The sequence below is a fragment of the Lissotriton vulgaris genome, chromosome 7, assembly GCF_964263255.1.
Source record: "Lissotriton vulgaris chromosome 7, aLisVul1.2, whole genome shotgun sequence".
Taxonomy (NCBI): Eukaryota; Metazoa; Chordata; class Amphibia; order Caudata; family Salamandridae; genus Lissotriton; species Lissotriton vulgaris.
Window position 1 is genome coordinate 446,070,629 of NC_141695.1, and position 14,810 is coordinate 446,085,438.

At 51.7% G+C, this 14,810-nt stretch overlaps 1 protein-coding gene across 1 annotated transcript in view; it reads right to left on the minus strand.

Moving 5' to 3' along the window:
* LOC147701828 (uncharacterized) overlaps nt 1-14,400 on the minus strand; it is a 129,255-nt gene extending 114,855 nt beyond the window's left edge. Inside the window, exon 1 of the mRNA XM_086928711.1 lies at nt 14,126-14,400. Within this exon, the coding sequence (XP_086784837.1) occupies nt 14,126-14,256 (131 nt within the window). The 5' untranslated portion in view covers nt 14,257-14,400. The remainder of the gene's footprint in view (nt 1-14,125) is intronic.
* Nucleotides 14,401-14,810: the final 410 nt, after the last annotated feature.

A 14,810-nucleotide genomic window follows, 5' to 3' on the forward strand; every position in this document is an offset into this window, starting at 1 on the left:
TGACGAAGAGAGATCCACTGAAGCTGCATTACCCTTTGAGGTGTATAACTGAAAGTAAAACCCTGAACTTTCGGGTACTGGTGTGTGAGCCTTCCTCATCTTCTACCTAGAATTCTGTTGTACAGCCTGCAGTTTATGCAAAAATATGTGTGGCTGGTTGGTGAACCCTATCAGCTGTCTCTTTCAGTTTTAAAAAGTGGTTTGAAGATGACATGCATTTGTCTAAACAGTTTTCTGAGCTGTCACACTGCACTTCTAAACTGTGGCCTATAGGCTACATACAGATTTCTTTGACTGTTGCCTACTGAGCTAGCTTGTTCTAGGTAGAACCCGTGAGCTACAGAATTCAAGTCTCAGCCGCAGTCTCATTAACCTTGTGTGCTTCCTTAACCCCTTAAGTGCTGCCTCGGTGCATTGGCCGACGGCAGCACTACCTCCCCAGTGCTGCGCACGACCATTGGACGTCCATTCAGCACTAGTTCCAATGGACAGCGCAGCACTGGGGAGGAATGTTTAATAGCATCTATGAGGTTAATAGAATTCTTATTTGTAACCTGCCGCTGGTACTCAGATCTCTGCTGCAGGTGCATTAACCACCTGAGAAGTCTCCATGTCATATGAGCCACCTGCAATTCACAAACAGTCTGAATATAGCGCGTTAACACACTGACCTCCCTTACTAGATTTGCAGCCTTTCGCCTGAAGTTGAGAGTAATCTGTGCAGAGGGTTTCTTAGCTAACAGACTTACCTTATCAGGTGGAATGTGTTCACCCGTGGCAATGCAGACACTTTCGGGAGTTTTTCATTCTTATCTCTCTCAGAGCTACAGTCATGTTTATCGAAACAGATATGTACATTGCTCAAGATTCTTTTAATTTTAAAATAGAGCTGTGGCTTTGATGTTGCCTACCTGAACAAGGTTCAATTCTTGTTTCAATAATAGTGTGCGTAATTCCTTTTGATATGTTCTGCATAGCGTCTACCAGGCTGTTCAGTTACACCAACAAAGTAATGAAATCTCTTCTGTTTTACTGATTTTAACAAATAGGCACAGAGATTTAATTTCAGGCTATGTGTACTTTAAAATATGAAAAACAATGTCAAATATGTATTTTTTTATTATTCATAATGCTTGATTTGAAGGATGGCATGTAGGTGGGGGTGAATAAAGGAGTAGGGGCAGATTTACAAGCCCCTTGCGCCACTTTTGCTTCACTTTTCCGATGTTAAAAGTGACGCAAAAGTGGCGCAAGGGACTTGTAAATCTGCCCGTAGTGTTTTTCTAAAGAAGCTTAAATAGGTTTTGACATCCACGTGTGTTTGTATTACAATGCTAATGTTTTGTTAGGAATAGTTTTCATTATGTTACGGACAGCTACTTATAGTGCCACAACTCATCAAACATCCCAGTATGACTGTGCATGGATTGCTTAGATAAATTTGGAAATAAACAAGTTTCAGCTTCATTTGTTTTCAAAACATAAAGTAAAAAAATGTATATGGCTAAATGCAGAAGAAAATATAAATGGCGCTACGCAAATATAATTACTCCACATTAAAAAAACAAAAAGTAAGAAACATCGTCATTGTCTACGCCAACAGCTCTAAATTTAACAAATGCGAGACCTATTGCGAACCCTATTTCTGCCTAATACTTTCTAACTAGTAAGCTTTCTTTCTATGTGCATTTCAAGCATGGTGGCAAGTTGCATACTTTTATCTTGAAACAATGAGTGTGGGATGCAACCGATGCACCCACCACACAGCTCCACCGGGGGCACCCACCACACAGCTCCACCGAGGCACCCACCACACAGCTCCACCGACACAGCTACACCGATGCACCCACCACACAGCTCCACTGATGCACCCACCACAGAGCTCCACCGATGCACCCACCACAGAGCTCCACCTATGCCCCCACCACAGAGCTCCACCGATGCACCCACCACAGAGCTCCACTTATGCCCCCACCACAGAGTTCCACCGATGCACCCAGCACAGAGCTCTACTGATGCACCCACCATGCAGCTTTACCGATGCACCCACCACACACCTCCGCCGAGGCACCCACCACACAGCTCTACCAATGCACCCACCACACAGCTCTACCAATGCATCCACCACACAGCTCCACCGATGCACCCACCACACAGCTCCGCCGAGGCACCCACCACACAGCTCAACCGATGCACCCACCACACAGCTCTACCGATGCACCCACCACACAGCTCCACCGATGCACCAACTAAGCTCCACCGATGCACCCACCACACAGCACCACCAATGCACCCACTAAGCTCCACCGATGCACCCACCACCCAGCTCCACCGATGCACCCACCACACAGCTCCACTGATGCACCCACCACCCAGCTCCACCAATGCACCCACCACACAGCTCCACCTACACAGCTCCACCGATGCACCCAGCGCCACCGATGCACCCACCACACAGCTCCACGAACAGCTCCACTGAAGTTTCCACCACACAGCTCCACCGATGCACCCACCACACAGCTCCACCGATGCACCCACCACACAGCTCCACCGATGCACCCACCACACAGCTCCACCAATGCACCCACCACACAGCTCCACCGATGCACCCACCACACAGCTCCACCGATGCACCCACCACACAGCTCCACTGATGCACCCACCACCCAGCTCCACCAATGCACCCACCACACAGCTCCACCTACACAGCTCCACCGATGCACCCAGCGCCACCGATGCACCCACCACACAGCTCCACGAACAGCTCCACTGAAGTTTCCACCACACAGCTCCACCGATGCACCCACCACACAGCTCCACCGATGCACCCACCACACAGCTCCACCGATGCACCCACCACACAGCTCCACCAATGCACCCACCACACAGCTCCACCGATGCACCCACCACACAGCTCCACCGATGCACCCACCACACAGCTCCACCGATGCACCCACCACACAGCTCCACCGATGCAGCCACCACACAGCTCCACCGATGCACCCACCACACAGCTCCACCGACACAGTTCCACCGATGCACCCACCACACAGCTCCACCGATGCACCCACCACACAGCTCCACCGAGGCACCCACCATACAGCTCCACCAAGGCACCCACCATACAGCTCTACCAAGGTACCCACCACACAGCTCCACCGATGCACCCACCGCACAGCTCCACCAAGGCACCCACCACACAGCTCCACCGAGGCACCCACCACACAGCTCAACCGAAGCACCCACCACACAGCTCCACCGAAGCACCCACCACACAGCTCCACTGAAGCACCCACCACACAGCTCCACCAATGCACCCACCACACAGCTCCACCAATGCACCCACTAAGCTCCTCCGATGCACACACCACTCAGCGCAACCACAGCATCACTCAGCGCAACCAAGGCATCACTCAGCGCAACCACAGCATCACTCAGCGCAACCACAGCATCACTCAGCGCAACCACAGCATCACTGGTTCAAATATGTTCTTTCAATGTTTCAAACTGTTTTCAAGCTTTCACGCTTTATTACAAATCACAAAAAGATGTTAATATTTCACTTCTGTTCTTGGATTTTCGTCACAATAAAAAACACTGAACATAATCTTCACAAAAGTTATTTACAAAAGTTTAAGCTATTGCCATTACAAATTAAATAAATTATTTAAGTATTAATTATTTAAAAAAATTAAAAGCCATTGTTATTTGTAATATCAATACATCTAAGTGACGTAAATACAAAACATGTTGCATTACAAATGCTATAGGTGTCACATTTGTGAAAGTTATAACTATTGGCATTGTAAATGACAACGCTATTAATGTAGCTATTTTAAAAAATAATACATAAATACAAAAAAATTCATTTATAAGACCAATAGCTTAAACTTTCCTAATGCGAACCCTATTGCATTTCCAATGCTTGTTTTCTTTGTCTCCGGTCCTTGTCCCTGCTGTCCTGTTCTGGGTCGCGGGCCGGCTGTTTCCTGCGGTCTTCTTTCCTCCTTCTCAGTGCTCCCTTGGGTGGCTGCTTTGTTGTGGTTTCCTGGGTGTGCTTGTACGTGCGGAAGGCCGGGTTTTCTGCTTTGGTATTCTCCACTTGTAAGTATGAAGGTGTCGAGGACGAAGGGACCTGGGGGTAATGTCCTATTACTTACCGGTAATCTTCATTACTCCGGGTCCCGTAGTCCTGTACACCTTCATACGCCCCTCCATCCCTCCGGGCGGCCGGCCTTCCTGTCTGGGCTTGTTAATACAGGAGGGCTGCTGGGTAAGTACTGCTTATTTACTCCCGAGGGGAGGGGCAATATTAGTGCCCCAGCATTCCTCTTGGTTTTTTTTTCTGTCGGGAGATGGGCATCTCCACTTGTAAGTATGAAGGTGTCGAGGACTACGGGACCCGGAGTAATGAATATTACCGGTAAGTAATAGGACATTTGGTGAGTGTCTTCATGATATTGACTCTGTGTTGCATTTCTTTAGAATTGTTGTAATACCATTTTAAACCAGAAATGAACGTGTCCTTGGGAAATGTAACTGGTGCTCATGTAAAGTGCTCAAGTACCTTCAGGTCAAGTTTGCGTTTTTTTAGGATTCACAAATCTGAAAGGGTCCCAGGTGTAATGGCCAGGGCTACCGACTTTGGACCTGGGGAACCGGTTTGTTGACTCAACAAACTGTGATTCTAAAATAACAGAAATAAACGTGTCGTTGGGCAATGTAACTGGTGCCTATGTAAGGTACTCTAAAAGCTTTTTAGGTCAAGTTTGCACTATATAAAAAAACAGAAGGAAAAAAAATCCCTTTCCATGAATGAGTTAACGTCCCAACTTGGAGAGTTAACTTTTAAATGTGGCAAATAAATGTCCACATTCATAATGTTTTACTAATAAAACTATGTAGCACACTAAAAATAATGTGTAGAAACTGGGGTTCTGTGAATATTTATCTTTTGCTTTGAAACTTGCTGTCATGGGTGTAAATTGGTGATATCTCTGTCACGACCTTGCTTCCCCGGGTCATGGAGGCAAAGAACGGAAGTACATGCAAGCGGCTATCTCGGTGTATTACTCGGTCGTTCATTTACAGAATAGTGGCAACAGCTAGGGCCAGCTAGGCGAGTGCCAGGGTCTGGGTGAGAGGATGGGGACTGATCGTGGTGTCAGGGCGGTCGCTTCCCGCCAAAATGAATTGTATCTGCGTTGTTAGTTTTACTTGCACATCTTTCGTGCACACCGTTGTATCATTTTTTTGGGGTGTTTGTACGCCAGTTTCTGTAGCGTGTCATGTGTGTAATTCGTATACTCTGTAGTCCTTATGTAAAGTAATTGGTTCTATTGTAAAACGCTTTGACACCTACTGGTATTGTATGCGCTATATAAAAAAACGCATACATAAATCAAACAGCAAACAAAACCGTGGAGGAGCTAGGGTGTGAGCTGGGGTAAAACAAGTATCATCATTTGGGAACAGTGGCGGGCGCCATCCTTACCCCTCATGGCTTCCTTGCCGCCCCGTTGATCTCTCTGTGAAAAGAGTTTCAATGGCTCCCATAAACTATCTGTTGATGCTGAGGCCTCCACAACCCTCACAAACGTCCTGCTCTGGACAGTCTCCTGCGCACCGGAGCAGAGCAGACCCGGGGGTGGTGAGCTTTGCACATAAACCGTCTGAGGCGGCGCTGCGCCCTCATGCGTGTCGCCTCCCTTCAGAAGTGCGCCACCCCGCGGCTCGTTGAGAGCGTGTCTGCGTGTCTGCCGGAGGGTGTCCTTGGAAAGGTCACAGGTGCAAATTTGTGAAGCGGCTACGCGAGGCCTAATCCGCAAGGCCTCGTTGGGGCCCAGCGCCGGTAGATTTAAAATAACGTATTTCACTGCACAGTCGGTCACGCAGACTCTTCTAGGGCCTGTGTCACACCAGAGCTGACTGGTGTCTCAGTGGTTCCCAAACTTTTTTGTCCCGTGGCTCCCTTGTCCATATTGGCAGTTGGCCGTGGCTCCCCACCATTTTTTTACCCGTGCACTGGGGTGCCACAGCGCACACTATGAGAACCACTGGTCTACATGAAGAATCAAGCCTAGACGTGATGAAGGATTCAGAGAGTAGCCATCACCATAAAACTTTATTTGCAATCACAAAGATCTTATAAAGTACATGTCAATGCATACAACACTATCATAGAGTAGTATAAAACACTCCCACTAAAAGTAACCAGGCTAGAGAAAGGCTCAAGGAGCTCTGTGGCGTTACAAGAAGTGTACGTGGGGTGGGCTCAGATTCTGGGCGGCTGCAGAAATGTTTCCAGGGAGCGCAATTTTTTTACTTCATCACCATCCCCCTTGCACCCTTCTCCCCTCTGCCTTACACCCTTCTCGCCCTACCCCTTGCACCCTTCTCCCCCCTGCCTTGCACCCTTCTCTCCTCTGCCTTGAACCCTTCTCCCCTCCCCCTTGCACCCTTCCCCCCTCTGCCTTGCACCCTCCTCCCCTCTACCTTCAACTCTTCTCCCCTCCCCCTTGCACCCTTCTACCCCCTCTGCCTTGCACCATTCTTCGCTCTGCCTTGCACCCTTCTCCGCTCTGCCTTGCACCCTTCTCTCCTCTGCCTTGCACCCTTCTCCGCCTTGCACCCTTCTCCCCTTCTTGCTTGCACCCTTCTCCGCCTTGCACCCTTCTCCCCCTTTGTCTTGCACCCTTCTCCCCTCCGCCTTGCACCCTTCTCCCCTCTGCCTTGCACCCTTCTCCCCTCTGCCTTGCACCCTTCTCCCCTCTGCCTTGCACCATTCTCCTCTCTGCCTTGCACCCTTCTCCCCTCCGCCTTTCACCCTTCTCCCCCTCTGCCTTGCACCCTTCTCCCCTTCTCCCTTGCACCCTTCTCCGCCTTGCACCCTTCACCCCCTCCGCCTTGCACCATTCTCCCCTCCGCCTTGCAACCTTCTCGCCTTGCCTTGCACCCTTCTCCCCTCTGCCTTGCACCCTTCTCCCCTCTGCCTTGCACCCTTCTCCCCTCTGCCTTGCACCCTTCTCCTCACTGCCTTGCACCCTTCTCCCCTCTGCCTTGCACCCTTCTCCCATCTGCATTGCACCCTTCTACTCCCTCTGCCTTACACCCTTCTACTCCCTCTGCCTTGCACCCTTCTACCCCCTCTGCCTTGCACCCTTCTCCCCTCTGCCTTGCACCCTTCTCCCCTCTGCCTTGCACCCTCCTCCCCTCTGCCTTCAACTCTTCTCCCCTCCCCCTTGCACCCTTCTACCCCCTCTGCCTTGCACCATTCTTCAATCTCTGCCTTGCACCCTTCTCCGCTCTGCCTTGCACCCTTCTCCCCTCTGCCTTGCACCCTTCTCCCCCTCCGCCTTGAACTCTTCTCCCCTTCTTCCTTGCACCCTTCTCCGCCTTGCACCCGTCTCCCTCTTTGCCTTGCACCCTTCTCCCCTCCGCCTTGCACCCTTCTCCCATCCGCCTTGCACCCTTCTCCCCTCTGCCTTGCACCCTTCTCCCCTCTGCCTTGCACCCTTCTCCCTTCTCCCCTCTGCCTTGCACCCTTCTCCTCTCTGCCTTGCACCCTTCTCCCCTCCGCCTTTCACCCTTCTCCACTCTGCCTTGCACCCTTCCCGTCTCTGCCTTGCACCCTTCTCCCCTTCTTCCTTGCACCCTTCTCCGCCTTGCACCCTTCTCCCCCTTTGTCTTGCACCCTTCTCCCCTCCGCCTTGCACCCTTCTCCCCTCTGCCTTGCACCCTTCTCCCCTCTGCCTTGCACCCTTCTCCCCTCTGCCTTGCACCCTTCTCCTCTCTGCCTTGCACCCTTCTCCCCTCCGCCTTTCACCCTTCTCCCCCTCCGCCTTGCACCCTTCTCCCCTTCTCCCTTGCACCCTTCTCCGCCTTGCACCCTTCACCCCCTCCGCCTTGCACCATTCTCCCCTCCGCCTTGCAACCTTCTCGCCTTGCCTTGCACCCTTCTCCCCTCTGCCTTGCACCCTTCTCCCCTCTGCCTTGCACCCTTCTCCCCTCTGCCTTGCACCCTTCTCCTCACTGCCTTGCACCCTTCTCCCCTCTGCCTTGCACCCTTCTCCCATCTGCATTGCACCCTTCTACTCCCTCTGCCTTACACCCTTCTACTCCCTCTGCCTTGCACCCTTCTACCCCCTCTGCCTTGCACCCTTCTCCCCTCTGCCTTGCACCCTTCTCCCCTCTGCCTTGCACCCTCCTCCCCTCTGCCTTCAACTCTTCTCCCCTCCCCCTTGCACCCTTCTACCCCCTCTGCCTTGCACCATTCTTCGCTCTGCCTTGCACCCTTCTCCGCTCTGCCTTGCACCCTTCTCCCCTCTGCCTTGCACCCTTCTCCCCCTCCGCCTTGAACTCTTCTCCCCTTCTTCCTTGCACCCTTCTCCGCCTTGCACCCTTCTCCCTCTTTGCCTTGCACCCTTCTCCCCTCCGCCTTGCACCCTTCTCCCCTCTGCCTTGCACCCTCCTCCCCTCTGCCTTGCACCCTTCTCCCCTCTGCCTTGCACCCTTCTCCTCTCTGCCTTGCACCCTTCTCCCCTCCGCCTTTCACCCTTCTCCACTCTGCCTTGCACCCTTCCCGTCTCTGCCTTGCACCCTTCTCCCCCTCCGCCTTGTACCCTTCTCTACCTTGCATCCTTCTCCCTCTGCCTTGCACCCTTCTACCCCCTCTGCCTTGCACCCTTCTCCCCTCTGCCTTGCACCCTTCTCCCCTCTGCCTTGCACCCTCCTCCCCTCTGCCTTCAACTCTTCTCCCCTCCCCCTTGCACCCTTCTACCCCCTCTGCCTTGCACCATTCTTCAATCTCTGCCTTGCACCCTTCTCCGCTCTGCCTTGCACCCTTCTCCCCTCTGCCTTGCACCCTTCTCCCCCTCCACCTTGAACTCTTCTCCCCTTCTTCCTTGCACCCTTCTCCGCCTTGCACCCGTCTCCCTCTTTGCCTTGCACCCTTCTCCCCTCCGCCTTGCACCCTTCTCCCATCCGCCTTGCACCCTTCTCCCCTCTGCCTTGCACCCTTCTCCCCTCTGCCTTGCACCCTTCTCCCTTCTCCCCTCTGCCTTGCACCCTTCTCCTCTCTGCCTTGCACCCTTCTCCCCTCCGCCTTTCACCCTTCTCCACTCTGCCTTGCACCCTTCCCGTCTCTGCCTTGCACCCTTCTCCCCTTCTTCCTTGCACCCTTCTCCGCCTTGCACCCTTCTCCCCCTTTGTCTTGCACCCTTCTCCCCTCCGCCTTGCACCCTTCTCCCCTCTGCCTTGCACCCTTCTCCCCTCTGCCTTGCACCCTTCTCCCCTCTGCCTTGCACCCTTCTCCTCTCTGCCTTGCACCCTTCTCCCCTCCGCCTTTCACCCTTCTCCCCCTCCGCCTTGCACCCTTCTCCCCTTCTCCCTTGCACCCTTCTCCGCCTTGCACCCTTCACCCCCTCCGCCTTGCACCATTCTCCCCTCCGCCTTGCAACCTTCTCGCCTTGCCTTGCACCCTTCTCCCCTCTGCCTTGCACCCTTCTCCCCTCTGCCTTGCACCCTTCTCCCCTCTGCCTTGCACCCTTCTCCTCACTGCCTTGCACCCTTCTCCCCTCTGCCTTGCACCCTTCTCCCCTCTGCCTTGCACCCTTCTCCCCCTCCGCCTTGAACTCTTCTCCCCTTCTTCCTTGCACCCTTCTCCGCCTTGCACCCGTCTCCCTCTTTGCCTTGCACCCTTCTCCCCTCCGCCTTGCACCCTTCTCCCATCCGCCTTGCACCCTTCTCCCCTCTGCCTTGCACCCTTCTCCCCTCTGCCTTGCACCCTTCTCCCTTCTCCCCTCTGCCTTGCACCCTTCTCCTCTCTGCCTTGCACCCTTCTCCCCTCCGCCTTTCACCCTTCTCCACTCTGCCTTGCACCCTTCCCGTCTCTGCCTTGCACCCTTCTCCCCTTCTTCCTTGCACCCTTCTCCGCCTTGCACCCTTCTCCCCCTTTGTCTTGCACCCTTCTCCCCTCCGCCTTGCACCCTTCTCCCCTCTGCCTTGCACCCTTCTCCCCTCTGCCTTGCACCCTTCTCCCCTCTGCCTTGCACCCTTCTCCTCTCTGCCTTGCACCCTTCTCCCCTCCGCCTTTCACCCTTCTCCCCCTCCGCCTTGCACCCTTCTCCCCTTCTCCCTTGCACCCTTCTCCGCCTTGCACCCTTCACCCCCTCCGCCTTGCACCATTCTCCCCTCCGCCTTGCAACCTTCTCGCCTTGCCTTGCACCCTTCTCCCCTCTGCCTTGCACCCTTCTCCCCTCTGCCTTGCACCCTTCTCCCCTCTGCCTTGCACCCTTCTCCTCACTGCCTTGCACCCTTCTCCCCTCTGCCTTGCACCCTTCTCCCATCTGCATTGCACCCTTCTACTCCCTCTGCCTTACACCCTTCTACTCCCTCTGCCTTGCACCCTTCTACCCCCTCTGCCTTGCACCCTTCTCCCCTCTGCCTTGCACCCTTCTCCCCTCTGCCTTGCACCCTCCTCCCCTCTGCCTTCAACTCTTCTCCCCTCCCCCTTGCACCCTTCTACCCCCTCTGCCTTGCACCATTCTTCGCTCTGCCTTGCACCCTTCTCCGCTCTGCCTTGCACCCTTCTCCCCTCTGCCTTGCACCCTTCTCCCCCTCCGCCTTGAACTCTTCTCCCCTTCTTCCTTGCACCCTTCTCCGCCTTGCACCCTTCTCCCTCTTTGCCTTGCACCCTTCTCCCCTCCGCCTTGCACCCTTCTCCCCTCTGCCTTGCACCCTCCTCCCCTCTGCCTTGCACCCTTCTCCCCTCTGCCTTGCACCCTTCTCCTCTCTGCCTTGCACCCTTCTCCCCTCCGCCTTTCACCCTTCTCCACTCTGCCTTGCACCCTTCCCGTCTCTGCCTTGCACCCTTCTCCCCCTCCGCCTTGTACCCTTCTCTACCTTGCATCCTTCTCCCTCTGCCTTGCACCCTTCTCCTCCACACAGGACGCACTGGCGATCCAGGGGGGGGAAAGTAATCCCCCTTGCCCCCCTCTGCGGACGCCCATGGCTCTAATGAACCAAAGATGGCTCACCAGATCCCATCTACCCAGTGTTTTAAGTGGACTGGGTCCCTATCAAGCTCTCCATTTTTGCCTTCAGCCTCAAGATGAAAAAAACAATCTTAACTCTGTAGCAGTTACTTCACTGCCTTTGAGGTAACACCAAAAAGACTTGTTATAGTTCTTTCAGTCTCATCATAAGGTTTCTAATGAAAAATAATAATAATAGTTTTTAAGTAAATCGTCGTGGAAGAATAAACGATACGCCCATCTCTGAAAGAGTTGTTTGTCTTCAAGGAAAAATGTCACTTGCTAATTCCTGTTTCACCACGAATGAAGGACGTGTCTCTCAGTAAATGTATTTCTGTCAGAGACCTGTAGGTGTCTCATGGCGCTCAAAAAACAATCCTCCACTTGCGAGGGGGGTGGGGCGGGGGGGATGAGCTATCCCCAAGGAAGGGCTACAATAAAATAAACTAACACACCAGAGACCCCCAGGACCCTGCCCTGCTCAACTCCCATCCTAATACTTTACACTGCCCCTCGGGGTGCTTTCTCCCACCAGAGTCTAAACATCCAGTCATAGGCTCAAGGTGGTATGACATAGCATTGAGGGCCCCGAACAGTGGTGAGGGACACACGTTTCACCATCAGACATTCATTTCACGAGTCACCAGGAGAGGATGTGGCTAAACGACTAGAGCGGTCGAATTTAAAGCTGGGGAACTGGGTTCGAGTCTCAGCAGGGATGCGCAGCACCGTGGGATTCTGGGCAAATCACTTACAGCCTGATTCATCAAGCCGAAATTAGCTCACAAAGGGCCAGATTCTGAGAATATATAGTGCTTTATATTCTCTTCGAAGACTTTCTCTCTCACACTTCCTATTTTTGTTCTAAACTCTCTGTTTTTCTGTGTCGTTGCCTCTCTCTGTCACACTTACCTATCTCTTGGTGCCTTTGTCTTTTTATTTCCATCTCTCTCCTTATGTGCGCTCACTCTCACTGTTACACGTTAAGTGTGTGTCTCACTCCTGCCCAAGCCGAGCCCCCCGAATGACGGACGACTGAGGGCTGTTGGTAGCAATTTCCCACAGTGTGCCCGCGGCACCCCTGGGGCCTTATTTATGAAGGCCTTGCGTCAGTTTTGCGCCGCCGGTGCGTCACTTTTTGTGACGCACCAGCGGTGTAAAAAATGCGCCTCGTTGCGCCATATTTAAAAAGTGATGCATCTAGGTAGATGCGTCACTTTTTAAACCCCTGCGCAACATTATACCTGCATCAGGTATAATGTATGCAGAGGGGGCGTTCCCCCGCAAAAACCCTCGTAATAGTGACGCAGTGAAATCTATGAGATTTCACTGCGTCACTTTTAGGACGCTGTTGCGTCAAAATCTTGTGCCTGCCTCACAGCAGGCGTAAGACTGACGCAAGCCCTTTCACATGGGGCTTTTCCCATGTGAAAGGACGGATTGCTGGAGTTGCGTCACTTTTGTGACACACTCCAGCAATGCGTCACTTTTGCGCTTACAGATACGTCAGAAATACTGACGTATCTGTAACTCCTTGCGACATGATGCGTCATACATTAAATATGACGCATCAGGAATGTCGTAAGGAGTGCGCAGTGAAAAGTGACGCATCGCTGTTTTCACGCAGCCATGCGTCACTTTTCATAAATGAGGCCCCTGGCACCTCATTACGGCGCACCGGGGAGCCGAGGCGCACAGTTTGGGAACCACAGCAGTGTCTTAGGTAGATTAGAGATGGAGCAGCGCTAGTTACCACCTCAGAGAGAGGTAAATGCGTGTTCGTGAAAGATCTCTCAGGGCATGGGCTAGAAATGTAGCAGAATCCATTTCTTATGTCTAAAGTAAACAGCAGAACATAACACAATAACACACAATGCAAGGAACCGGAACAACAAAACAGAATGAAACAGAAAACCACAGTACAAGCAAACCATCGAACTGCAATAAATCACCACAAAAACAATATAACAAAGCAAACGTGCACACACGTTCATGGCCCACATTACTACCACCAGTATCTTTCCATAATAGACTCGCAAGCGATGCCCCAAGCAAGCAAGAATAAACCACTATCAAGAGTATACAATAGCGCAATTCAAAAAGGTTTTGTGCCGGACACCCAAACTAGGGTATTGGCATATGAAACAATGAAGGGATGGGCAAACCAAAGAAATAAACGCCTAAATATATTATATACATGGATTTGCACCACACAGAAACGGCCTCTTGGTATATTTGATAATGCACATATGAATTAGTATTGGTGGCAGGCGCACTTTTGGCCGCTGAGTAAACGGTGCACTTTTTAATCGGCCACCGGCTAAATGGTTGAGTTTATGCACTTATGTACTATGGAGGAGGTGTCAGGATAAATAGGAAACTTGTATTAGTATTATAAAAACTATGGCGGGTGTTTAATTAAGCTTAAACTGTTCCTTGAATCAGAACAAGTAAATTCTCACAAGGGTAGTAACCAAGCACGAGACTTACATGTTGCAAAGACGGACTCAATAGCAGGTGCATTAACCTACTGAGCTATTAGCTTGATCTGGACGACACCACTAGGTTCATGGCCAAAGCATGTTCTGGTTATAAGTCCTAGAGCATAAAGTAAGCTAAGTAAGCCCTGGAAAATATGAAACTAGCTCCACTGCAGCACACGTTGATAGAGCTTAGAAACGGTAATGCGGTATATAAACATGAACAAGTACAATTGTAGGATTTGTTCACTTATCTGCAACAAATGATGGCGCTAAGAAACACTAAGGCCCCATTGTTCCGTGCCACCCCCTCTACCCTGATCTTCAAAGCTGATCTCAAATCTCTCCTCTTACACATGTGTCTATGTAACCTTCGTTTTTAGTCTCCCGTTTTTTTTTTCTTTGTAATGTTTTATTGTGTTCCACTGTTCTCTTGTAACGTAATTGGCTCTATTGAACAATGCTCTGACAACTTCGGGTAAGTTCCGCGCGTTATACAAATGCACTAAATAAAAATAAAAAATGAACAAAAAGTACCAATGCCGGGGCATGAGTGCAAGCTCCAGGCAGTGCTGCCGCCGTGGGAGGCACGCCTGAGAATCAGGTACTCACCAATCGGGGACCTCTCCTTCACTACTGTCTGAATCTTCCGAATCGGGGCTCTCTTGTTGACTACAGTCTGAGTCTTCCCAATCGGGGGTCTCTCGTTGATTGTCGTAGTATTCCCAGTCTGAGTCTCCCATCTCGACCGCGTCTGTGCAGTTTCTCCCTCGCCTCGGTCTTCCGCCTCCTTCTGGCCTCCGCACTGTGCCTCTGTGTCCGTCTCGCCGTCTACTATCTTGTTTTCGTCTAGTGGTGAGTTTTTGGATACCGAGCGGCCTCTTCCTCTGCTTTTGAAGGGAGGGGGTAGTAGTTGTGTCAGGAATGCGCAGCCAGCCCCTCCCTACGCCCTCTTTAATCCAGAATCAGAGGCCCTCCCCTGAAATCTGAAGTTTATTTATTTATTTATGCGTTTTTATATAGCGAGGACTTTACCCGAAGGTGTCAGAGCGCTTCCCAATAGGAACGTTAAGGATACATGAGGAGGAAATTACAGGTGAACAAATTACAAAAGCAAACGTGAAGTCACATGAGGTAAAAGTGACAATTGTGAGCAAACAAAATACAAGAGGTAGCAAACGGTACATTACAGGAGGAGAAAAAAAGTGACATGTGTGCAAGTTACATAGGCGTACGAAGTCTAAGTAGAGGTATAGTACTGCAATAAATGGCAGACACTCAAGCACAAGAACAAACG